At 37.0% G+C, this 26,656-nt stretch overlaps 1 protein-coding gene and 4 non-coding genes across 5 annotated transcripts; all 5 read right to left on the bottom strand.

Annotated features, from left to right (window-relative positions):
* Positions 1–10,147: 10,147 nt before the first annotated feature.
* Positions 10,148–22,881, bottom strand: LOC575073 (cholinesterase 1). The gene is made up of 12 exons (XM_030999995.1): positions 22,757–22,881; positions 22,084–22,325; positions 19,525–19,684; positions 18,437–18,514; positions 16,814–16,932; positions 15,497–15,664; positions 15,198–15,237; positions 15,045–15,154; positions 14,177–14,506; positions 13,525–13,817; positions 12,668–12,825; positions 10,148–11,102 (listed from the first exon to the last, which is right to left on the bottom strand). The coding sequence occupies exons 1-12, from the start codon at positions 22,845–22,847 to the stop codon at positions 11,062–11,064; spliced, it is 1,830 nt and encodes a 609-aa protein (XP_030855855.1). The 5' UTR covers positions 22,848–22,881; the 3' UTR covers positions 10,148–11,061.
* TRNAE-CUC lies at positions 11,775–11,846 on the bottom strand. Its single transcript has one exon. It is a non-coding gene; the product is annotated as a tRNA-Glu (tRNA).
* Positions 21,228–21,299, bottom strand: TRNAE-CUC. Its single transcript has one exon. It is a non-coding gene; the product is annotated as a tRNA-Glu (tRNA).
* Positions 22,882–24,167: 1,286 nt separating the features above from the next.
* On the bottom strand, positions 24,168–24,239 carry TRNAE-CUC. The gene has a single exon. It is a non-coding gene; the product is annotated as a tRNA-Glu (tRNA).
* A 615-nt stretch (positions 24,240–24,854) lies between these two features.
* TRNAE-CUC lies at positions 24,855–24,926 on the bottom strand. Its single transcript has one exon. It is a non-coding gene; the product is annotated as a tRNA-Glu (tRNA).
* Positions 24,927–26,656: the final 1,730 nt, after the last annotated feature.

Below are 26,656 nucleotides of genomic sequence, written 5' to 3'. Positions count from 1 at the left end.
CCGAGCTAACTTGGTAGGAAACGTAATATTATAATGATTTAGACAATTTGGAAAGCAGAAAAGATCGTGTAGATCGAGTCACACGAAACCCCTTTTTTCTATTTTGGTGTATTACATGTACAATCTAGATTCTAGTGAAAAGAATATTATGTTTCCTTTTTAAATGGCGAAAAGTTCACATACAACAATAGGTGGATCCATGGTTTTGCGAGAGGGAGGGAGCACAACTTCCAGTATTGTCTGACAGTAAACATGCTCAAAAAAAGTTGATGTTGTTTAAAAAAAAAATATTTTCAAGTGTCTCTTTGGTCTAATTACTGAAAACAAAAATGTAACGGGAGCAACAACAAAAAACTCATCCTTGTTGATTTCAGTTATATGCACGATTGGGTTTAAAAAGGGGGGTGCGGGCCCCCTCCCCCTATGTCCGCCATTGCAGAAAAAGTAGAATTGTTAGTTTGATTGGAATGAGGGGAGCTGTGAAGCGTTGGCCATCAATATTGGCCCGCACACACGCTCTCATGAAGTCCTTCAACGGATAAATGTTCCAGGCAATTTGTTCATAATTCATTCCTGGGTTATCCTTGGGCTCTTGAACACCAGGCAAGGTAGCTTTCATCATTAAATCATCGCCTGTCAGGACAGCATTAAACTTCGGAGTATGACAGTGGTCAATTTATTGATGCAAGTCTATACGTTTGTTAGTACTATGTACTTCGTTTTCTATCATTCTTTCTCATTGTTATACTAATTTACATTCCTGAAAATTAAATGAAATAAAATAAATACTAACAAAAGATATTGATAAGGGGCGTCTCCCCCCCCCCCCCTTCCCCTCCTCCTCCCAGCCGAGATTTGAATGTGGTGCCGGATTACTCTTGCCGAAAAAGAGGGGTTTTTACGGCCGATCGATAAATATCATTCAAACACATAAAAAGGGTTCTCAAATATTGTGAGTTTTGTCCACGGAAGCTCGGCGACGTTGTGACTTGCCTACATACTGTGGAAGGGAATGTCAATTCCCATTTTAGTATAATAGTAACGGCTCTACAATCAGTACGATGTAAATCAGAAAATGAAGGTATCTCTCGTTGTTAATGAAGATAAAATTGATACACTAAATATATCGATGAATGGAATATGGTCAAAATGTAAAGAGGAACTCGTTATGATTATCATGATTACAGATGAATATTGTTATAAACAGTAAGTTTTACAAAGTTTAGCAAGGTCTTGATTTCACTTATTGAGCCTTTTAATGGACAAAAGTAATACCCAAATATTTTCTTTTTTTTAGACTTGGGCAGGTGTAGGCCCCCACCATCGTCCCCTACCTTAAACGATGACAGTGAGCTAGCGTTAGAATGAGAGGTTAGATTTAGTACCTTACTACCACGCCTGTGAATGATGATGAGGATATACCTTGGCAGGTTTATGAAGCTATTGAGTGCTTATGGTCTCACTTGTATTTATTTTCGGACAGATTTCCCTTTGATTTATAACGCAGGACTGCCCTTGGCCGGGTAGACTACGAGAAAAAAAAAGGTGTGGCCATCGATATGGAATGGGAGAGAACAAAAAAAAAAAGGGGGGGGGGGGCTTTTTTCCTCTCTCGATGAGCAGATATAAGCAGGATTAGTAGTGGATCCAAGTTGGTCTGTCGGTCGGATAACTGGTCTGCCTATACGATGACCCCGGTTCGATCCTCAGTTGGATCTTTCGGGTAGTAACAGTAATGCTCTACACACACGAGACGTCATTTTGAATTCGTTAATACTCGCGTTAATCACTCCTTTGAAATACGAGTAAATCTAGCCCATATGCCTGTAATTCCAAAGTAGTGTTCTTCGAATCGAAGAGATAGCATGTTCGATCTGGATATGTATTTCAAACAATTTTACTGCATCTAGAATTGTTTAATGTGCGATTCCACGTTTCAGTTCCAGAAAAAAAATAGTACTCCGTTGAAAGAAAAGATGGAATTCTGGTTAGGGTGAAAAATAATTTGTGAGTGCTTTTGTCTATTTTTCTATTGATCAGTTTGAAAGAATACCATATAGAAAGTGTTACCTGAAGAGGATTGCCCTTCAAATGCCCGAAATATATCTAAACATATCTATACAAAAATATATATATATATATAACTAAATTCAAATGCTACTTGACTGTGTGTGTAGTCCCATATATCATTTACTCAGTTTTCAGCATGAAGTGCTGGTGATTCTTTCAGTATAAAGACTGAGATAAACTAGTTTTTGTCAATTCGTTGGGGGGATTACAAAAAATCTTATACTATTCAACAATTCATCTGTGCCACATAATCAACCTTTCTAAATATTGTGTATACAAATACAATACATCATATTCAAGTCATTGTGATGTTAAATATGTTTTCAGTGTTAACTGCAGTGGTTTAGTAATTGATATATAATGGCCATGAGAGTTGTTTCTATAGCTCGCTCGAAAAAACTGAAAAGAAGTAGAAATGATAGATTGCATGTACGTTTATAGTTCAGTGTTTATCTAACTAATTTGAATTTGCTAGTGTAAAATGATCTAGAAATTGCTTCTTGTAATTACTACAGGAGTCATACCCATATATCACTATGTAAGATGATAACACTGTTCTGTAGGTGTGTGGTTCAGTATTTGCTGGGCATATGCTTTCAAGTTCGTTTCGTATGTTTAAGTGACTATTATGTCATTCAAATATGCCATATGCCGGCACTTACATATCTTTGGTGTGAATGTTAGAATAAAATAATAATGGTATTGGTTCATATAGTCTGACCCAGAAAACGTCATCCCTAAGTGTTCGAGCCTTACAGTATATAACTCATTATCAATAGCTGCTGTGCATGCAACCTTCATTGTTGGTATAATCATGATAACTATACCTTAGTTTTGTATTTCCTTTATGCCTTGATACCTGGGACCCCGTTCACAAAACTTGAAATAAGGCTTTGTGAAACGGGTCCCTGGTCATGGCGCCTTGATGACGTTTCTTACACTGAATTGACCTTGGCCTTGGTCTTGGATGCTTTAGTCTTGGCGTTGAGGTTAAAGCCCTGGATACCTGGAGGAAAGTCAAGGCATTTTCAAGACATATATGGAATTTTGCTATTTTTCAAATAATTTGTTGTTGTTGTTGTTGATAGTTCGGTTACTTTTGTAAAAATAACATTATGTATATTTGTGAAATAACATTACAGTGCATGTTATGTATAAGCACAACTCGCTCAATGTAAACACACATTGATATCTTTAACAAAGTTTTACAATTTTAGGCGATTTTTAGCCACGGACTTTGCTTCCAACTATAGTGAATCAATGGACTTTTGACTTTGGAGGGGCAACCACAAGTCTCATGACTAAAGCTTTAGATCTGTTAAAAACTATGTTATTTATATTATTCCTTTTGCCAATTTGATTTCTTGGGGTGCATTGCAATAACCAGTGAGGTTGTTTATGTTTTACGTGATCGTTGTCTATAAATATATATATATCGAAAGAAAGGCAAAAAGAGGGGGAGGGGGTTAGGAGAGGAGAAATATTAGAACAAATAATGGTACTAATAGAAATTGTAGTAGTAATACTATGCACTCTGTGTCTTTGGAAAGCTGTGTCACAAAACTATTTCTAGGTGCATTTCGGCCTTTCTAAAAATCAGCAACAACTTACAATCATCCCATATATTACCCGGCTATCTCAATCAATTTCCCAATAGGGGCAATACACATTATTCATCATTTTCTTTGTTTTTGTTGTTGTTGTCGCCGTGTATCCCAATGAAGTGGCGTCATTCCAACGGGGGTAGAATTTTTCCAATCAGATAATTGAAAATAAAGTGAAAAATGATGGTCGGAATGGCAGACGTGTGAAGTTCTCTCTAGCTCTTATATCGCGAGGTATACTCGGGTGGCCTTAATCGCTGCCAGGGGACCTTGCGGCCGCCGCACCAATTAAAAATTCATCGCCTCAACCAAACAACTTTTGTTTTAGGGTGAGCCTGTACTTTTCTGAAACGAAGGTATGGAGCTCTGACACGGAATGCAACGACATGTTGAGCTATAGGCCTACTGGTTGTGTGAAGCAAACACTGCGAATTATTTTAAAACTGCAAAATGGAGTCTGATATTTGCTTCTACTCTATTTCTTTTCACTGTTTTTTCTTCCGTTTTTTCCAAGAAGTACTTAAATTTGTTGGGAATATGCATGATACACTTTTAGATAGCCTATTTCGGTCTTCCTCAGAAATCATTATTTTGTTTTTTTCATGCGCAAGCACCATTTTGACATGACAATGTATACAGTTTACGCCATATGGATGCTTATTTGTTTTCTACGTTCATATCGATTTTATACTGGCCCATATCCCCTCCTTACAACTCAATATTTATCCCTCCTCTTAATTATATACCCAAAAGGCACCTGGTGATGTGATAACAGTGTCTTGTGATAATACAGGGATTTTGTTCATCGTACCCCCCCCCCCCATCCTCTTTTATGAGGGGTGGATAATTTAAATATATATAAACTATAAAAGGTTTAAATATCCTTCAGTTAAGAAAAGCACATTCTCTTTCTAAAGTACTATTCAAAGGTATTAGTTGTGTTTATCATTTTTATGTCGGGCTCCAGTTTTTGCGATTTAAAAAAGCCCTTCTATATAATTATGGGCTTATACATGAAAGAGTACTTCCTCCACAGGCGGGTATACACAATCTGTTTATTCTATTCGCTGATATTTGCTTCTGTATAATACATGTCATGCATGTAGAAAAAACCAAAATAAAATTCAATTTGTTGTTAATGGAGTTTTCAACATATTGGGGTTTTTTTTTCGTTGTTTTCTTTGCAATTGAAATGTTGAAAGTTTAAAAAAAAAAAAAAATGATATCACTGTTGTATAAAAGCAGGACGGTTGCAAAAGGCGAATGGCTTAAAGAATAAGCTTGTGTAGGTGGACGGAATTTTTTTGAACAGTAGTGCTTGAACATGATTAATTACTTAATACATTCTTTTACGTGGGAGTAGTTAGTTGAGTCTTAGCTGTCTAATTTGTTGTTTTTTTCACATTAAAGCAATGTAGAGTACCTGAGAGCATTCAATTATTTATTAATTTCTAAAAAAAATATTATTTCATGAATACTGTTATTGTGACAGAAGCGGCGCTATGAGGAGGGGGCGATGAGGGGCGATTTAAATATGAGGACTTTTAAAATTCTATTATGTTGGTATTTTTCTCTTACTTCTTTTTTCTTCTGCTTCTTCTTATCATTATTACTATCTTCGTTAGTAGTATAAGGCCTAGTATTATTATAATTATAATTGTTATTAACATCATCATTCTTTTTGTTGTTCTTGTTACTTTTTTCTTTCATTTACCACCCTTCCTTTTTCTTTTTCGTTTTCAGATTCATTTAGACATGTACACTAAACCTGGTATTATTGTATGATATAATTTACTAATACTAACCCGTTTGTTTGCATGAAGAGGTTATCTAGTACAAAAGTCATGAGTTTGACGTGATATTCAGTATGTGCACCTTTAATAGTAAATTATGATTTTGCTAAAGCTATCCGTCACAGAACACAGAACAGGCTGAAGTTTGAGAAAACAATATTATCAGACTTTATCATTCAGACAGAAATTATGAATTGCCGATTTACGGATTTGTTGACAAATCCCTAATATCAATGAGTGGTGCGCCCCTGGTAAGAAATATGAAATGAAATCAAGTGTAATTATCTAAGGAAACTTTAAACAGTGTTTTTATTCTGAGAAAAATATATCAAGTACAGCCTACATGATATTTTAATTCTGTCTATTGGGTTTAAACAAACATGAGATATATTGTTTAACCAGAACATCAATTTTAATAAGCCTTTTTTTCTCGTGGTCTGATGTATCTCATGGAAGTAAGATTGAGTTGAAGGAGATGCCGCAAGCAACCACACGTTTTCCACTGGTCTTTACCGAATCACTGATACAACGAGTAATAATTCAGCTAGAATAAATAAAGATGGCGAGAGAGCTTTAAAGGGATTTTTTAAAAACGGAACTAATCTGTCAGCCCATCGATCAGAGAATGGGAGAGAACATGGATTGAATGACTAGAAGAGTAGCAGTGAAAATGGGCGACACGTTTTTTGTTATGGTGTGAGGTCGCGAGTCTTGATGAGAAATGGTTTCCGGTGTTTGGGGTCGTGCGGGTTTATATTACGCCTTCTCGTCTTAGACCAAATATGCTTGGATGGGGAGAAGTTGATTGAAGATGAAAAGAAACAAGCAAAAAAAAGGTTACTCTAAAGTTATCTGACATGTGACATGTTAAACATACTTCTTCCATTTCTTAGTGGGCCATCCCTGTAGACCGAAAGCCCACGCAACCAAACGTTCCAAAAGGACAACGAAACACAACATAGAAACTCATAATGAAAAATAGAAAAGAAATGAAGAAAAGACATGAACGCGGAGAATACATCACGAATAATAAAAAGAGAAGAGGATAAAGAGAAAGAGAGAGAGAGAGAAAGAGAGAGAGAGAGAGAGAGAGAGAGAGGGGGGAACTCCCAATTAATAAATGAAATGTTAAACCATTAAAAATATACAGGAAGTTAGAAAGAAAAATAAAGATCCTCAAGAAATAAACAAAGAAATATACAAGGACAGTTTGTTGGTATCGTGAACCGCGGTGGTCTCGTGCGCTGGATCCTTTCACTGCATTGTCTTGATTGTAGTGATATATTCTCTTAAAATGCTTCATATTGAGTTTTTATCAAATCAGTACTTTTCTACCAGAACTAAATAAATCTATGTAAATTCGTGAGTAGGGAAATGACATCGTCGTCACGGTAAGAAAGGAGTGTTGGATATGAATAAAATGAGTTGTATTGTTTTCATTATGGAATCTGTAAACGTTTACTTTCGGTCAAAAATGCCATTCACGCGTTTAGTGTGTATTCTATTTCAACCATCTTTCCTTAGACGTTAATGATAGAATGACGATGATGTCATTAAAACTGTTATGGTTCATAAATAGAACTCCTTTCGTAGCATACTTAGACTGTCAAACAGCTTGATTATATCCAAAAATATATATTCTACCCACTCAAATACAGAGGCTTCAATAACAACCCTCTCTTTCCTCCACATTTCGTGCGTGTATTGTGGGTGTGTGTGTCTTGCTTCTACGTTTCATTTATATGCTCTCATATTCCTTTTTGTTACTAACTGTCTGTCCATTCGTTAAGCGATATATCCTCTGTTTATCTATCTAAATGTTTTGAATTACATTTAGAAAGTTTTGAACTTTATAAAATCAGTCAAAACCTCTACCGAATGAAACGGGAAAATATTCGATGTTCTCTTACTTCTGTCGGCGATACTAAAGTCGAGTTCAACCAAGATCGATAAACCATTTAATTATCAAACGACATTCGCTTTTAAAGTGTTAGCATTGTTTGTCTCATATTCTGTATTTTAAAAATAATTGAGATTCAATCACAAAGACGTTTGAAAATAATAGAACATTAATTTTCTCGCGATATCACATCACATATTCTACCTTTACAAAGTACAATGCATGTATTTATATTTTTCTCTAGATATATCTCCCTTTCGTCTGTTTGTTTCTGTATGTTGCCTGTACTCACATGTTAGACTCTTTCTCACATCTAACATTCTATATTACGAATGTGTAAACCCATTTCCATTGAATATTCGTATCATTGTGAGCCCGAAGATTAACACCGTTGTGAGAGGAAACGCAGATGGCATAATAGAAGATAATAAACATATTTAAGATTGCATTTTTAAGAGTGTCGGGATAGTTTTCCTAGTTGTTTATGATTTATTTTGTTAGGTAAGGAGTAAAGTAACATCTCTTCTATTGTCTACAAATCAATATAATCATAAATGTTTTACAATCGTCTTTTAACATGAGAAACCACATCATTACGTAATCGAAATCTCATCAGGAAGTAGACTTCGTATTGACACGTGTTGTTTTAAAAAGTTAATTCCGGTCGTTGCTCTGTGGATTTGTTTTTCGATATTGTAAACAATCACAGGGGGTAGTTTTTATTTCGTTTAGTATAGGGATCTTTGACTTTCTCCGTCGTTTTTAGGGCACTACATAGCAAAGTAAATTTGCAATTTCTATATTTGTGTTTTCTTCCATTTTTGTATACCTATCATTCATTGTCATTACTTTTTGTCTATACAAATGCATTTCTATTTTATTTTTTTCACCCTCGCCACTTGTTATGATGTCATATCTATACCCAGCTTTCTTATAGATTCGTCAGAGTTGTCAAGCAGAAATGACCTCCGATGTGTTTCATGTTCGCAGCAAAGATTTGTTAGAGTGCAGAAGAAGATTTAGGCCTTTCAATTCCATTTAAATCTTGACCACTTTGCTGAGAAGAAAATTTCTCATTTGACTCGGACGTCAATAAAAACCACAAACCCCACTCTCCGTGCAGACAAAAAAAAAAGAAGTGATATGACATAAAAATAAAAGAGATATGAGATTGAACCAAGAGGCGATATCATAAAGAGGAGATGAAATGGCGAGGATTGATATCGCGAAGATGTTAAATCCAATCTATTAAGGAATGGCTCCACTTCTATCTAACCGGCAGCGCCTTTTCCTCCACTCCCTCTATCGTCAAAAGATGACTTCATCATGCCGCAGTGTTGCTGCTCTTTTGTTTTTAACCCAATCTCATATACACGTACACCACACTTTTTGTGGCGTCTTAAATTTCCACCGAAGAGGCCGTTTACACGCTACCGTAAATCCGCCACCGTGTTGCATTTGTTTTGTTTCCGATCGTTTTCTTCAGCCCAATCCACGTGCAGCCGATTAAGATAACTTATTGCTTGAGACCCAATATTTGACAGTGATAGCGGTACCGTGAATATATGTTTATGGTAAATGAAATTTTCGCCTATCATCGGTGCTCGAGAGAGCCGGTTTATTGCTTGTGGCATCTCGCACAGCTTTTTTTTTTCTAGAGTTCTTCACTTTCATACCATTTAAAGGACAGATTTATATTCAGACACTTATGAGGCTTCACAGCAACGAGGAAACATTATATCATGAGTCAATATTTATTGCGAATTATATTTGTCATTTATTATTTACTTCTGTAAATATGTAATTATTGAAAGTGCACGACGAGTCATTACAAACACAGTCTTCCCCTTATTTGTTAGCACTATGTTAAATCTTCGCTAATCAGATTATCGTGAATATTTCGGTTTTTATTGAATTTAAGAACAATTCTAGATTTAAGACCATAGTTTTCCCCTAGTTTGATATTTTATTTTATTACTATTTTTTCTATTGGTTGCTTTGCATCAGCGGAAACAATACTTCTGTAGCCTAAAAACGTTAAAGGTCATTACAAAAAATAAGCTATAATAGATAAAGGAACTCTTTCCTCCATAGTACGTCGCCGTGGTCGAAGTCCAGCATTTTATAAGTCAAAGTTAAAATATGATAAGAGTTACTGAATATGGATTTGTCGTCAGCTCCACATAATTTGATTGCTAAAATTACTGAGTTAACAATTAGGAAAATATTTGTGACGCCGTACGGACCAATTTGGTCTTTGTTTTTGTTGTTGTGGTTGTTGCTGCAGTTTTTGTCTGTTTTAGGGGTTTCTTTTTGCAACAGATGTGCCTTTCTGCTTGGCACCCAACCGCCTGTCTTTTGTTCAATATTTCGGATAAATCTTTTGTATACATGATTTAATTGACGTGTTTCAAAAAAATGTTTTCCTTTAATGAGTCAAAAGGTAACTTTGTTAGTAGGTAAGACGAACAGATTTAATGTGTAAAAATGACTGCAAAAATAATGTTCCCATCTGTTTGTTTGTTTGATTGTTTGTTGTTAGTTATCTTTCCGTCAAGACAATGTGAGATCAAGTATATAATGGCTCAACAATGTTTACCCACACAAAAACACACACACAAAAAAGTCATGATCACACACGCGCACACACACTCTCACACACGCACATAATATGGAAATAATCTTCAAAGCTACCCTGATCTCATGATCTCACGTGTATTTCAAAGCATCAAATCACAGGAATCGGCTAAGAGAAGATTATCAATTATGGCTCGATCTACTAAGATAATTTCTTTGAATTTATTCATCATCTACCAAATGATGCTGAGAAGATGCTGCTGGTTTATATTGCTGCAAAGCCGTACAATGTATGGGGGTTTTACGCTAAATGAGCCGGTGACGATTAAGTCGATTATTAGCAAGGCATAAGTTAATGGACTTCATACGTCAAAATGCAAAATGAAAGGTTTCGACAGTATTATTCTTTTGCTGGGTTCTTTCACGAGGAATAGTAGGAAGGGGAGATCTGGCGTGATTCGCTGTTGAAGGATTGATGAGTGTGTGCATAGCATTTCCCCTCAAAGGAAAAATAAGACTCGGAATGGTTCGCCGGCGAAAGCTAAATCCCGGTCAGAATCCCGCTATTAGGAAATGGATTTTGCATAATAAACAGTAGACAGGAACAATTAAGATCCTTAATGGGTTAGGGCCGGTTGATTTCATCATCATTATTATAAGGATAATACTTCGCCGATTATTCTGATGCTCACCAATCTTGAATTGGTTTACGAGCCGAACTGATCGCAATAAAAGGATTTCAGAATTGACGTCTTCATTTATCGTAGTCCCAAGATAGATCAGTGGTAAAGCATTGGTCTCGTAATCAGGAGGTCCAGGGTTCGAAGCCCTTTGGTAAGGCATTCAACATCATTAACATGACCCTAGTCGGATGGGACTTCAAGCCTTCAGTCCCTGGTTGCTTTCTTACAAGCAAACACATGCTTTCATAGCAGCCAAGTAAAACAAACATAGAAATCAAACAAACGAAATAAAACAACACATTTATGTGTATGCAGATTAGCTTCTTTATTCTATTTTGATAAATGCTGATATTCTCCTGAATATAATTATAGCTTCTGAATCCCCATATCCCTAGATACTCTGTGCATCTCTTCATTTCTTCTGATTAGAAGCTCTACCATGGTGCAGACCATCTGTTCCTCACTTTGCTCGTACCTGAGTAGTGGAAAGAGAGGGAAAGAAATGACGAATATAGTATAATATATAATTATGTGGTGCTTTGGCCATACCGATATGGCCAATGTGTTCAACAACAACGTGGAAACAACAAGATCGAACAAAAACAAAAACAAAACAAAAATGGAATTTCTAAAATTTTATCAATTATCGGTCGGTTCTGAGTGGATTTAGCAGTATTTATTTTTATTTCTTTTAAACGTTTTAGCCCTCCATAGGCTATTTTATTGAGTCAAACAAACATTTTTACAATTCAATGAAATTAAGTCTTTCCTTAATTCAAACAAAACAGAATACTTTCACATTTCTCTCCTTGTTGTTCATACAAACAAATGTTGAAGTGCCTGCCATTTGGTACAAAATTTGTTATACATACCAGATATAGAATGGATATATCTCTCGTCTTCATAATATTGAATAATTTTCTTCTTCAAAGAACTAAAATTTGGAATTTTGTTATTAAGCTTATGAACAAATAGTTGATGTATTTATTTATGCATGCATGCATGAAATTACAGGTGTATGCTTTAATCTAAGGGCTAGGTCAGAAGGGAACCAGGGTTCGAGCTTCTAGATGTCCATATCAGGCAGAGTGAATCTGGACCGGTTGGGTTTCCCTGGTGGATTGGGCGTTAAAACAAAAGTCTGTACTTCCCACACCGGGAATCGAACCCGGGCCACGGCGGTGAGAGCGCCGGATCCTAACCACTAGACCATATGGGATTTCTTGCAACATCAGTAATTCAATGTCAATTCATCGACCATCTTCACTAGCACCGTGCATTGATGATCTGTACACAACATTTTAGTGTCACGTCGAACTCTATGTCCCGAATTCACAAAGAAGGTTTGTCGACAAAACCTAGGTTTATGTGCCTCATATGACGCGTTTCGACGCGTTTCAAACCTAGGTTTAAAACGCGACATATGACGCACATATACCTAGGTTTGTCGACAAGCCTCCTTTGTGAATTCGGGCCATGGGGGGGGGGGGGCGGAGAGGTGAATCCTTTTGAAATGTCGACTGTTTGGGCAATTATCATCTCAGGTTTAGGTAATGTGGGGATCACTTCTTGATCTTGTTATTTCTTATCTACAACAGATATTTACTAGAAAATTGATAAAGGAAGAAAATGATGAACTAAAACATCATTACAATTAAATGCATTTATAATGGCCTATGAATACTCTATGAGGTTCCTTTATTCATCCACGATATTCTTTCGTTGAAGTTTAAACATTTCAAAAATTATTGTATCACAACATTTTAAAATTTTACAATTTATATATTTTTTTAGTTCAAAAATTAAAACAAAATCGATCTCCCTAATATTTCTCCCAAACAGTACTCCCAAATAATACCTTTTAAGAGCAACCTTAAGATAGTTTAAAATATTTTTGGTCACGTGAAGAGCTCTCTGCCAATCAAAGATCAATACATTTTATATGCAGTATATATAATATAAAGTATACGGTGATTTGAGAATAATAACATACAGTTTATAAGTAATATTCAATAATGAAAGTTGTAGGTGACATTTTACCTGAAGACTCAAGCAACTCTGGGACAAACTCGTTCCAAAATGCGACGTCATCAGCACGTAGAGCTCGACTCGGGGTCAGGTCCGGGTCCAGGACCATGTACTGCAGTTCCGGAACTGTGTAGGTTGGCCATGTTGGTAGCTCAGCTGAATTGGGAGTGCTGTAGTCCCACATGATGGATTCAAATGAAGGGTGTGAGACAAAAAAAAATGATATTGAATATTTTGTAATCAAACTATTTTATTTATTTAAATATTTAAATGAAATTCTGAATGATTTATCTTTTCAAGAAGGATATAAGGTTTTACATTTGACCGCCAAGTGCGAATAGGGTGAGAAACTTCTTGCTGCTACATATTTATGAAAAACCTGCTGAAAAACAGCTTTTGCTGAATGCGGGCACAATTGTATTATGTTTTTAACCGTGAATAAATAAAATATACCATACCATACCATACCATGAATGTTATACTCATGGAAATGATGAAAGGGTCCTGGAAACTATCGTGTATGACATTTTATTATCATGTGGACTCAACGTGAATGTATACAACTAAATGGTTGATAAGGCGCATGTAAAAACTGAGAAAACCTTTCACATATTGCCTTTGAAACAAATCGTAGTCTAAACTATTTACATATAGCTGAAAGGGTCTGCTTTGAATCGTTTGGGGGGAGTAGTAAACTCAGATTAAATATTTTGTTGATATTTTCTATTTATTTATAATTTGTTTAGTGCATTTCACGTCCCTGATGGCATATCGTTTTAAGTATGTGTTGAAGTATGAAAGAAACTCAAACTCAACTCATGTCATGAATAGAAATTATCATTTTCTATGTTCAGGTTCCACTTTCTCACCCAGTATTGGCGAAGTTGGTCCAATAGGTCATCAAGTTGACCATGAAAGTCAGTTCGTTGGAGCGGAGGTTTCGTCTTTTATCCGTTATCTGAGGGACGAAGGACCAGCCGAAGACGAACTGGAGATCCTCTCCGTGAGTGACGCCGAGCCAACCGGGCCCAAGGAGGTTGAGGCTGTAGGCCGGTACGGACGGCACGTGGGTCAGCTCGTACATGTACACATCGCCGGCGCCATGTTGGTAGAAGGCTCTGGCGGTGGCGTCGGCAGGTGCCGTGAATGTTTCGTCAGTGATCTGCATCGAAACCATATAGAGCCTTGATATTTCAACTGATTCCGAAGATTTCAATGAATTTTCTTAGCTAACTATATTTGAGATTTGTTTGTGATGGTAGTCATTTGTAGTTTTACACATGGAATTGTGGTCGTACTTGCATATTCAGATCGAGGCCTACTTTTATAAGACTTAAACCTTTGGTTGATAATCACCATCATCTCTATTTTTATTTCGATAAAAAAAAAAATCCCTCAAAATTTACGTCAGAATAAAATGCTTCGTAAAACAGTTTGAAACACACTGTGGAATTAATCATATGGATGTCAATTAAGACTAATATCTTTTTGAACGAAACTCGTCTGGTCTTTTTCATTCACCTGTCTGACAAGGAGGTCGAGATAGTCGGTGTCCAGGTTGTCGGCGCTGCTCCAGTCAATATACTGCTGGTCCATAGCCTTCAGAGCGATGTCGTTGAGGGACCCTGTGAGGAAGTCGTCTCGATGTTCGTCGTAGTCGGCTCGACTCATGTACGGGGCCGACTTCGACAGTGTGTAGTCGGGGTAGATGCCCAGGGCCCACAGTGTGCCTTCGTCATGGTTTGAACCCAGCAGAATGTTGCGGTGTTTGAAGTCCCCCTTAGCTAGCATTTGGACGGGGTCAGTGATGAGGAAACGCCCATCGACGACGGGTGCGGATAGGAATCCAAACTAGAAATTTTGAAAGATTATAGGTATCAATTCCATAAAACTTACGTTTAGGAGAAATACAGATATTTATGACATTTGTGTTCACGATTCTCATAAATTTAGTTATGTCATTTTTTTGAAACACTCATTAGACTCGCTTATTATTGGTCAGATTTATTTCAAACTTTCGCCATTCAGTTTCTCTTATTTATTCGCTTTCATACAAGTATTTTAAGGGTTGGATTGCCTATTAGACTGGGTGAAGCCTCCGCCCTATGGTTCTTAAATCGGTCCAGTGTTGTCACGCGGACGACAGAGTGTGAACTATTCCATTTCTGTACTATTTATATTCGGGAGGTCACTTGGCCGTCACCCCGAATTTACTCGGGTGATGGGGATGATATGAAAGTGGCAGTTACCTGGAATCAACCAACTAAGACCTGAGACAGTCAAAACTGTCTATTGAGATTGTTGCTGTCGGCCATCTCACACTCAAAGGTCATCCAAATGTAACCCGCTAGTCATCCGAGTATGGATAAGTATGAAAAGGGGTACTTACCCGGAGTCCACCAGCCAGGACCTCGCTGGCAGACTTGGTCCTGAGACAAGCTATGACAAGATCGTAGCTGTCGGTCATCTCAAATTTGAAGGTCACCCGAATGTAACCCGCTGGTCATCCGGAGTATGGATAAGTATGAAAAGGGGTACTTACCTGGAGTCCACCAGCCAGGACCTCGCTGGCAGACTTGGTCCTGAGACAAGATATGAGATCATGGCTGTCGGTCACCTCAAATTTGAAGGTCACCCGAATGTAACTCGCTGGTCACCCGGAGTATGGATAGTATGAAAGGGGTACTTACCTGGAGTCCACCAGCCAGGACCTCGCTGGCATACTTGGTCCTGAGACAAGCTATGACAAGATCGTAGCTGTCGGTCATCTCAAATTTGAAGGTCACCCGAATGTAACCCGCTGGTCACCCGAGTATAGATTAGTATGAAAGGGGTACTTACCTGGAGTCCACCAGCCAGGACCTCGCTGGCAGACTTGGTCCTGAGACAAGCTATGAGATCGTTGCTGTCGGCCTCATCACACCCGACATTGCTACCAAGTTTGAAGGCGTCTTCACGGGCAGCGTTCAGGTCAGGATTGTAAGCAAAAGGAGTCATCGTGCTCCCGCTCTTAAAAAACAAAAATATAAGAGGAAAATCTTAGATTATGTGCCAAAGTATATTTAATGTGATTCTAATCAAGCTTGATTTGAGTCCCATTATTTCGGCATGCTAAGAATCGTGGTATGATATCAAGTTGTGAAGACCAAAATTAACTGACATTATGTATTGTATTAACGTGTATACAGAATATGTCTTTCAAATCGAGGTTAGTTTATATAACAAAAACTTGTTACGGAGAAAGCCGATAATTCCTTATCCCAATTTACAATCTAAGTAGGCCTAAATGCTACGAAAGGGATCGCCACGGAAGATTTATGTTTATGGTTTAAGGTTTTATCCAAGATATATGATAGGTTAACATATCATTTATATACATGTAATCCATGTATATTATGTGATCTCTCTTCAAGTGACTTCCCAAACCATATGATTACAATAATTGTTATCATAATGAACATACGTGGGAAGATAATAATATCAATGGCGCGCAGACTCAAAGAAGAAAAAAATGTTAATTAACAATAATAATAATAACAACATTTATAATGCACACATATCCACCCCAAGAGATGCTCAAGGCGCCTAACAAGGTAAGTACGGAAACAAATTTTTCGAAAAAAACACATCTTCAAAATATATTCAAAAGGTATTTTCTTTTAAATTCTTTGATATGGAGGAAATTAGGATATTCAGTTTTTCCTTGAGGCAGATATTGACTTCTTATTTTTATGATTCTGTTTCATAAACGGCTAATAGCTATCTCGTTTCAGGTCGATGTCAGGTTAGATACAAAGTCTCAGACAAGACACAACTTTGTTTGATACGTACATTAGATTTCAGTTCGATGTAATTATATTTATTGGGTAAAGCTAAGTAAAGCCAGTCAACGATATTGTAAAGCATTGGCATGATATGGTACCACTCCAAGTATTATGCTGTGGCATCGTATCTCATTTCTACTCACTGAATAAAAAGTGCGTGTTTTCACAATAGCTTCGTTATCAAATTCGTTTCATATATCTGATTAATAAGATACATGTAGGTGTTGTTTTTAGTTGCTGTCATCGAAACTGGTCGCTTATAATGAATAAATACAACGAGAAACGAATTTGCAGCGTAAATTTAATTTAAACTTAATTTCGATCTTGAATATACCTGCATGATAGCCCAGGTAAACAAGTCCTCACTCTCCTTTGACACTACATGTAAACCAACGCTGGTGGCGCCTGCACTTTCACCGAAGATGGTCACTCGGGTTGGATCGCCGCCGAAACCTACATGACGTAACAATACCATAAGAATCGGATTTTTATTTGATTTGATTCGGTTTATTGAAATAAAAGAACATGCAGCTGGGTAGCTGAAATTATTCAATTTACAAAGTCAATATACAACACAATAAACGAACAAAATATGAGTGACTAAAACGTACGACTATAAATCATGCAAAATGAGAATCAAATATTACATCAAAATCTAAATATATTACAAACATTAAATCAAAATCTAAATATATTACGAATATTACATCAAAATCTAAATCTATTACAAATATTACGTTAAAATTCAAATATATTACAAATATTAAAAACATTAAAAACCTTCTGTGTCATCAAAAAAGTAGGGAGAGAGAGAGAGAGAGAGAGAAAGAAAGAGAAAGAGAAAGACGGAACTAGAAAGAGGAATAGAAGGAAGAAGAAAAAAGAAAGAAAAGTTGATCAGGGAATATACGAAAGATTGGAGGAGAGGGGTAGAGAGGGACAGAGTAGAACAAGAAAAATAGAAAGAGAGAAAAGAATCTCTGCCAAGTGCACCTCAAGTTGAAATATGATTTAAAAAGTAAAAATAACAGATTTTAAAAAAAGAAAAGAAAAAAAAATGTTTGGCAATATACTGTAATATTAACGTCATTTAAACAAAATCGTTAAAGTCAAAAGAGTAAAGTTATGCCAATCCCGCAACACATCAAAGTTCAATGCAAATAATTGTGTAACTCAAAAGGATTATATGTAGATTTAAAAAAAAAAAAAAATATCTGGACGGTCACCCCTAGACTATATAGTATATGGACCTTGGACAACTAATACTATAGGACACTTATCCTTTGACACCCACCCGGACGAATTCGGATATGAAGCTATTTCTAACAAAATGACATTAAACCTCGGACAAGTACCAACTACCTCCGAGTCGGGTAATTTCATTATCAATGTTTGAGGCAAGTTGTGGTGTAAATTAATGTCAGATATTTTTTCTTCATTAGTTGTTGCCGTAGTCCTCTGGATTTATTTTCCGGTGGTAGCTGTCCGGGATAATAATTGGAGTTAAATGTCAGAGCGGGTATCAAAAGGGGTGAATCGAGTCGGTCCAAATTTCGTTTTTTTTTTGTTTTTTTTCCTTCTTTTTGGGGGTCGTATTTTGATAACCTAATTGACCTTAAGCAATAGGAGGTTATTTTAACAATTATGCCTATACGTTCTGTATTTATTCATGTTCTTTAAATCTTTCATATATAAATGAAGTCTCTATTAAAATCATCCATTTTTTTGTTTACAATCCTTTTTTGGCAGTACGAGTTTGTATAAATCATGGCTGTTTAATAATGAATAAGTAGGACATACCGCTTCATTCACGATTAATGAAACCTCTATTAAAACAAAAACCAATGAGCACATACATCTTTCAAGACTCTAATCATTCAAGTACTAAACATGTAAGTGTACATTTGTAGCTCTTTCTTTTCAGTCCGAAGACGAATACTGATTTTAGAGGACTCACTTGCGATGTTTTCTTGTACCCAGCGTAGCGCCATCACTTGGTCGAATGAGCCATAGTTTCCAGGTGCGGCTGCGTCGCCTGAGAGATGAGATGGTGTTGGATGGAAAGTTTGTAGTACATCAAGCTTTCGAAAACTTAATAATAATGTTGTTTTTTTTCTTCATTTTATTTGTTATTTTGTTTTTGGTTCTTAATAATCAAGAAAAGAAGAAGAAGATGACGAAGAAGAAGAAGAAGAAGAAGAAGAAGAAGAAGAAGAAGAAGAAGAAGAAAAAGAAGAAGAAGACAAAGGAGAGGAAGAGGAAGAAGAAGAAGAAGAAGACGAAGAAGAGGAACAGGAAGAAGAAGAAGGAGAGGAAGAGGAAGGAGGAGGAGGAATAGAAGAAAAAGAAGAAGAAGAATAGTTACATTTATATTGTGCACCTAACTATTAATCCCAGGGGATGCTCGAGGCGCCTACAAAGTATTAATTATGACCCTGGCTTTAGCTCAGCTGTGCTAAGGCGCTCAAAGTATTAATGAATGAATTCATGTCAGGGACCCATTTAAAACACCTGAATGGAGAGAAGCAAAATATGTAGATTTATGTCTTGCCAAAGGATGTTAGTGCTGAGGCGGGACGAGCCTTATTTTTTCGTACCACGGCGAGCCCAGATTCCAGTATGAACTCATTTTCATACAGAACAAGCTAGGAAAGCTTGCTAAGAGGTCACAAACAATTAGACTTTGATTATTGATTGCTTTGCCTCACTATTTATAAAGGCAAAAAAACTAAATAAACTGAGATTTGAACCCTCACGTCAACTCCAAAGTTCTATTAGTATCACGCTGTCTTTACCGATTGAGCTAACGATGAGTTGATGAAAGAATGATTTGTATAGTTACTATCACCCTATTAACCACCCTACCGGATTCAACGTGCGCATGCGCTGGTTTCCTTCGCGAGTGCGCATGCGCAGGTTCCCCTCGCGAGCTCAATCTGGGCTCGCCGTGGTACGAAAAAATAAGACGCCGGCGGGACTTGGACCGTGAACCATGTGATCCACAGTCCGGTGACGTAACCACTAGATCACGACACGTCTACGTACCAGTGCTCAAGAACCCGAGAGAACCCAAACGGTAGTTGGCTGTAACGACGATCACATTTCCGACGGCAGCTAGAGGGATTCCACTGAACATGTATCGACCCGCAGTCCCAGCATTGTAGGCCCCTCCGTGAAACCACACCATCACGGCTGCATTGTCGGGCTAGTAACACAAATCAAATTAATTTCAATTCAATTCAATACATTTATTCACTCAATATTTAAAAACAGATACATAACATTGCGTATGAACGCATATGACAAATATAAAAAGATGGACATAGTAAAATCAGTAATTGAAACACAAGTAGCATAAGTTGAGTGGGGATCAGATTAAAGATCTATTTAAAGATCTTGTGAATTCGACCCCATTGTGATCCAGTTAATGTTACTGCTAAAACAAATATTTCGTTTTCGTTTACCGTATATCATAGCAAGAAGCAACGTCTCTGCATGCATTTTAGTTCTGACAAGTTGGATTGGGATTCGGATATATTTTCTTTTGTTAAATTGTTGGCTCATTTGCTAAAGGTCTCAGGACGCCCCCTCGTGATCCTTTCTACATCATAAGAGTCTATTCTGTATTCTTGATCTCCTCATATCAAACAAAAGATGGCGCAGTTCTGTATATTTCCTCCTATTCTTTAATCTGTCCATCCCCTTTTTAAGCGAGTCCACACAGATATCACGGGCTACTAAGTAAAAATGCTTTTTTATTTTCGTTCATCTTAAAGTCATGATTTGCTTGACTATACAAATAAAAACTGATTTTAGACTGTGAGCCTGTCGCAAAATGGTCGCTCATCAAAACTCTGTGATTGGATACTTTAGAGGTAAATAGTTTACACCTTAATGAGTCGCTTCTTTAGATTAAATAAAGGGCAGAAAAAATAACACATTTTATACAAAATATTGAGAAAATGATAACAGTAAGTTATGAACATTTTATTGATAAGAAAATCATTATTTCATTTAGACAAATTGGCAACACTGCCATGAGGCTGTGGTGGTATTAGCACTATGAACTTGACGGACAAAGAAAGCGGACAAAATATACAGTTCCTCAGGTAGACAAAGGAACATCCCTTTACTGCTATTATGTAAAAATGTGTAGAACATGTGAATATGCATGTGACACCTGTTCTACACATATTTACATAACAGCAGTGAAGGTATGTTCCTTTGTCTACCTGAGGAACTGTATATTTTGTCCGCCGTCTTTGTCCTTCATATTCATAGTGTAGGCTTCCTACTAACCGATTGTGGTGTGTGACTTTAATATACTAGAGTATCTCACCCCCCCCCCCTGTCCTATTTTCGTGTGCCTTTGCCAAAGTTAAATTGAGGACAAAGTACACTGTCGCCCATAATTTTAGAATATTTGTTTATATATACCTCTTTTCATGGAAAGATTATGACAGTGTGATATGTTTTGACAGATATATTTTCTATCTTCTCGAACTGGACTGATCAATCTAAAGAGTCATAGAGATTGATCAATAAAGCTTTCGGAAGATATCAACAAGCCCCTGGCATTATCCCCAGAAAATGCAAGCACCAACTAAAATACAGCAGCAGCAGCATCAACAACAGTAAAAACCTAAAATAAGAAAGTAAACCCCGCTTTGCTTCTTTTTCATCAATCTTTATCTACATGTAGACTTGTAACGAATAAATAAATTATGACTTGAAGCAAAAATCTGGAATTCCCACACCGGGAATCGAACCCGGGCCACGGCGGTGAGAGCGCCGGATCCTAACCACTAGACCATATGGGATTTCTTGCGTTACTACTATCCTCATGGAGCCTCTTCACTACCACCGTGCATTGATGATCTGTACATAACATTTAATTATCTATCAATATAAATAATATTGTCACACTCATTAAAGGGACTTGGTAACATTGTTCAGATGAGAGATAGTGGTGCTAAGGTAGTGACTTCAATGCTAGATGTACAATTAAAGATAATCTGAAAATTTGAGTGAAAACGGATCATTATTCATGGTACAAATTGGGAAAAACTGATCTGATCGATTCCTTAATTCTCCCAACTATATAATTTAATTACATTTTAGGTGAATGGAAATCTCACAAAGCAATAAAATGGCTCTACATTTCATTCCAGACATTTCACTGTAAGAGGGTGTCGTACATCGACGCCTTCAAAGAAAACCATAGATATCTTTGTGGTTTGAGAATTTGTTCATGTTTTTTTTTGTTCATGTCGGAGGGTTAGTACAGTAGAAGGAATATAGTAAGTAACATTTTATACAAAAATTAAGCAATTTTTTTCATCAACCTTCAACAATGTTACCAAGTCACTTTAATGAAAAGAACTAAAAAGACATTATTCCTAACTCGTGCCTATTAGTTTGATATCCACCTATATAATGGAAGTATTCTTCTTTCATAAACAAAAACAAGTTTTTTTGTTTTTTTTAATAAGTTTTATTACAAATTAATACTAGTCACCAGGACAAAAATTAATGTTTATAGAACACTTTAAAAAATAAAAAAAATTCCATGTAGAGGTAGAAGGAATAAGGAATAAAGCTAACCGTTGGATTAGGTGCGTATACATTGAGGTACAGACAATCCTCGTCCTTGGTCCCAACCATCGGCTGCGGGCAGAGTGCACGGACGGTCGTCGCATCGTATGTGTCGACCCACGGGTCGGGGCGTTCGGGGTTGGCGAAACGGAGGTCGCCCACGGGAGGCTTGGCGAAGGGGATGCCGAAGAAGACGTCAAAATCGCTGTCGACGCCGATGTATGTGCTCTCCTTGAGATGATCAACGAATCCTAATCAACGGGAGGTTATTAGAAGAAGAAAAATTCATCAAAAGAATCTGCTCTAGGCTGCTCTAGAAAATTCAATAGAAAATTAAAACAGAACAGAAAAACGATAGATAGATGACATTTAAATTATATTACATTAAACGACTTGGGCAATATGGGCAAGCGGGAAAGAATGAGTGATCTAGATTAGAAAAGTTGATGACAGTTTGCAGAAGTTTGAAAATTGTATTCCTCTGCACAGGACAGCTCGGAAAGAAAGTTTCGAACTACATATATGATATTATTTCATTGAAATTAGAATATCCGTCTCTGATACAAGTGCTGGCACGAATCGTGTGTAAACCGTTATAAAACGTTAAAGAAAACAAATTATATGGTGAAAAATTTTAAGCATTCATGGGATGGTAAGGGAAAGTTGAAACATTTATAAATACCTTTGACGAGTCCTTTACTAGTCATTACCACTGGGCCAGTGGCCCGGCTGAATGACACCAGACAGAAGACGAGCAGTGTAGAAAGCAGCATCGTGTACCTCTTACAATACCGCTCAAGAATGAAAATGATTCACCCAATTAATTAAAACATATCTCGATGATATCGCAGCGGTTAGAGGGGGAACACCGGCATCACGGGGGGGGGGGGGAGGAAGAGGGGGTCATGACACCGGTTGAACTGCATTGTAGGAGGGTGAATATGAATGCATGGGGTCATTGCTTAAGGTGGTGGAGTCTTAGCATCTTCTTTAAATGTTCTTTTTATGTTCTTTTCATCTTATTTCAACCTTTCCTTTCCTCCCCCCCCCTACTACTTGTTTTGCGCGATTAGAATGGGGGCACTCTTCCCCCCCCCCTCCTTTGCAACGCCACTGCTCATCATGATTTGCCTTCTTTCTTTTTTGGTGTACACCATGATGAACTCTATTCTTTGGTATCGTGAAGAGGTATATTTGTATAAAAAATACATATTTGGTGGTGATGATAAGGGTATGTGAGAATTGTAACATCTGTTTGCCATAAATTATGGATGATGCATGTTAAATTATCTTTGCCATATCTTTCGCGAACTGGTACAGTGTCAAATGCAAAATCAAATATGTTCTCTGTTGATAATTAACGAACATTGTTCATTTTCAAATGACATTGCGAAACGACGAGAGAAAACCTTGTCATTGTTTGACATCATGACTTTCTTATCACAGCAGCCACATTGCTTTTTCCCAAGCAATCAAAGATAAATTTAAAGTTACCTTCATGTACACTTAAATCTTGTTACGATTGGAGTTTACATTTTTACTCTAAGATGATTTTTAGGAAATCAGAAACGGGTATATGATGCACATTATTAGATTGCATAATAATGATACTACGAAAGAAGCAAAAACTTTTTTTTTTCTCAGAATAATTTATCATAATTACTTTTTCAAGTTGAATGGATATTGTTTTTTTTTTCCCCGTTTGGGTGATAAAAATTCAAATTTATCGTCTCGCTGCCCAAATAATGGGGTGATTGTTGCCTGAAATCTAGTGATTTTCAAGATTCTCGTGAGCCAATAGTTTTCCACGATTTAAACACGACAGATAAGCTAGAATAGGAAATGGAATTTCCCTAATCATCAATGATTAAGGTTACCCATGGCAATTGATGTAACAAAAAGCCCTGAGCATCATCCCCAGAAATTTCAAGCACGAACTAAAATACTGCTGCAGCAACAACGACAACAACAGTAAAAACGTAAAATATGAAAGTCCCTGCTTTCCTTCGTTTTCATCATTCTTTATCTACGATTGGACTTGTAACCGCACAAAAAGAAAAAAAGAATTATGTCTATAAGCAAAAAAAGTAACCTTCCCACACCGGGAATCGAACCCGGGCCACGGCGGTGAGAGCGCCGGATCCTAACCACTAGACCATATGGGATTTCATGCAACCTCAGTGGTCCAATGTTGAATCATAGAGCCTCTTTTAATACTAGCACCGTGCATTAATAATCTGTACACAACATTTCGGTATCACGTCGAGGGGCCGGGGGTTAAATCCTATTGAAATCTCGACTGTTTGGGCAAACATCACCTCATGTTGAAGGTAATGAGGGGATCGCTTCTTGGTCTTGTTATTTCTTATCTACAACAGACATTTACTCTCAAATTGATAAAGGAAGCAAATGATGAACTAAAACATCTTTCCCATTTCAATTTGTGATCATGGCATTACGAGGTCATTAATTCATCCACGATATCCTCTCATTGATTTTAACATAGGCCTTTAAGCACCACAAGTAAGAACATAGCCAAAACAAAAGTTGACCCTTCACCTGGGTAGTTTGTAATGTCTAAACAATTACAATTACACAACTATATCATATATAAGTCTCCAAAATACAACTTAATAACTACGGCTGTCTCACAGCTATACTAAAAAAGATTGATATACAAAATAAAAGTTCAAAGGGATCTAAATGCTCGCCCATTCTTTATATACATGAAGACTTGTAACCACACATTAAGTTAAGTGAATTAAAGCAAAAGTGTGAGCTTCCCACACCGGGAATCGAACCCGGGCCGCGGCGGTGAGAGCGCCGGATCCTAACCACTAGACCATATGGGATTTCGAGTGATCCAATGTTTATTCATGAAGCCTCTTCACTATCACTGTGCATTAATGATCTGTACACAACATTTCGGTATCACGTCGAATTCTATATCTATATGAGGGGCCGGGGGATAAATCCTATTGAAATCTCGACTGTTTGGGGGCAATTGTCACCTCATGTTTAGGTAACGAGGAGATCACTTCGTTATCTTGTTATATCTGCTACATAAATTTACTGTAAAAATTAATACTGAAGAAAATGATGAACTAAAACATTATTCCCATTATATTTTTTTGATCATGGCATTACGAGGTCTTTAATTCATCCACGATATTCTCTCATTGATGTGTACGTAGGCCTTTAAAGTGACTCGGTAACATTGTTGAAGGTTGATGAAAAAATGCGAAATTTTTGTATAAAACGTGTATTCTTTCTACTGTACTTACCCTCTTACATGTCCGGGGCAATTAGAGGATGGTTGTCGTAGGGGTAGTTGTCTGTGGGGTAGTTGTCCGAGAGGGTAGTTGTCTGGGGGTAGTTGTCCGGTGAAGTTGTCCCGGGGGTAGTCGTCCTAGAGGGTGGTTGCCCTAGGGGATAGCTGTCCTATGGGGTAGTTGTCCTAGGAGGTAGTAGACTGGGGGTGGTTATACGGGGGTGGATGTCCAGGGGGTAGCTGTCCTAGACACCCCCCCCCCATCCCAATTGTTTTTCCATTGTCATTTAACTTGGCATTTGCATTTTACAGAAGGTTTTAATATTATTTATTTCTTTGTACGTTTTGAAAAATTTAAGAATTTTCACCGTACAATGTTGTGTGTTATTATGGACTGCCTTGTTTATTGAGGTCGCAATAACATAATTATATTTCTTAATTGTTTAATTGTTCTTCTTTTTTTTCTCCAAAACTTATGTACTCGAACCCTCTATGTTCATAGTGCATCATACTAAGCTATCAAATATAAGAAAATTGACAAATATTCCCTGAACCAATTTACCATTGTCTTGATCTGCTAATGATGCAAGAATCTGCGCCGGGTTGAATTTTAATTATGAAATTCCAAAGAATTCCTGAAATACATCAGACGCAAAACTGTGTTAATATTTTATATTTTTTTTAAAGCATTATACATATCAAAAGCCAGTTAAATGTATATGTACACATATAAGCAATTGTCATATAGGTGTTTGTCAATTTGAATCAAACATCTGACCAAAGTTGAAGGAGAAAACCTGGGTATAAGTTTAAAGATAAACTTGAGTACTGGTAATGCGATTGCATTGTGAAAGAAAAGGTGTGGAATGGATCAGAAAAGTTGATCATATAGCATGTAAGTAATGGTGTGTAATGCAAGGTTCTAGAGTCATCAAAATCATCATAAATTTGGCAGTCTTGGTAAAGTAACAATCACTTACACAGATAGATGTATATGGGACAACACACATGGTGTCGGGGCTAGTACTACCCTGATTTCCTTATCTTTCTATGCTCATTACTCAGCCAGTATACATTTTCTTCCAAAATTGTTTGGCACATGACATTTATTTGTAATCTTGAACATTCAGTGTAAGTTTCGTTAGATTCTGTGAGAATTCATTTTCTTTTTTTTACCAGAACTCAAGTTTATGTTTAATGTGCAAAATCAAAATATTCATGTTACCACTGACCAATAAACTTAAGCATGGATACCAGTGTTTTTTTTGTAGGCAGAAAGAAACTAAAAATTATCTTGCATTGGCATGTTAG

This window comes from Strongylocentrotus purpuratus, unplaced genomic scaffold (assembly GCF_000002235.5).
Source record: "Strongylocentrotus purpuratus isolate Spur 01 unplaced genomic scaffold, Spur_5.0 spur5_scaffold_6, whole genome shotgun sequence".
NCBI classification, from domain to species: Eukaryota; Metazoa; Echinodermata; class Echinoidea; order Camarodonta; family Strongylocentrotidae; genus Strongylocentrotus; species Strongylocentrotus purpuratus.
The sequence above is the reverse complement of the archived record's forward strand: the minus strand, read 5'-3'. Positions and strand labels throughout refer to the sequence as shown.

Excerpts from the sequence above, each read along its gene's own strand:
- LOC575073 (XM_030999995.1), bottom strand. The coding sequence starts at position 22,847 with ATGCTGCTTTCTACACTGCTCGTCTTCTGTCTGGTGTCATTCAGCCGG. Across the intron at positions 19,685-22,083 it reads TATACGCACCTAATCCAACG|CCCGACAATGCAGCCGTGAT; the intron begins GTTAGCTTTATT and ends TTGTGTTACTAG. Across the intron at positions 15,665-16,813 it reads TTACCTGGGCTATCATGCAG|AGCGGGAGCACGATGACTCC; the intron begins GTATATTCAAGA and ends TTGTTTTTTAAG.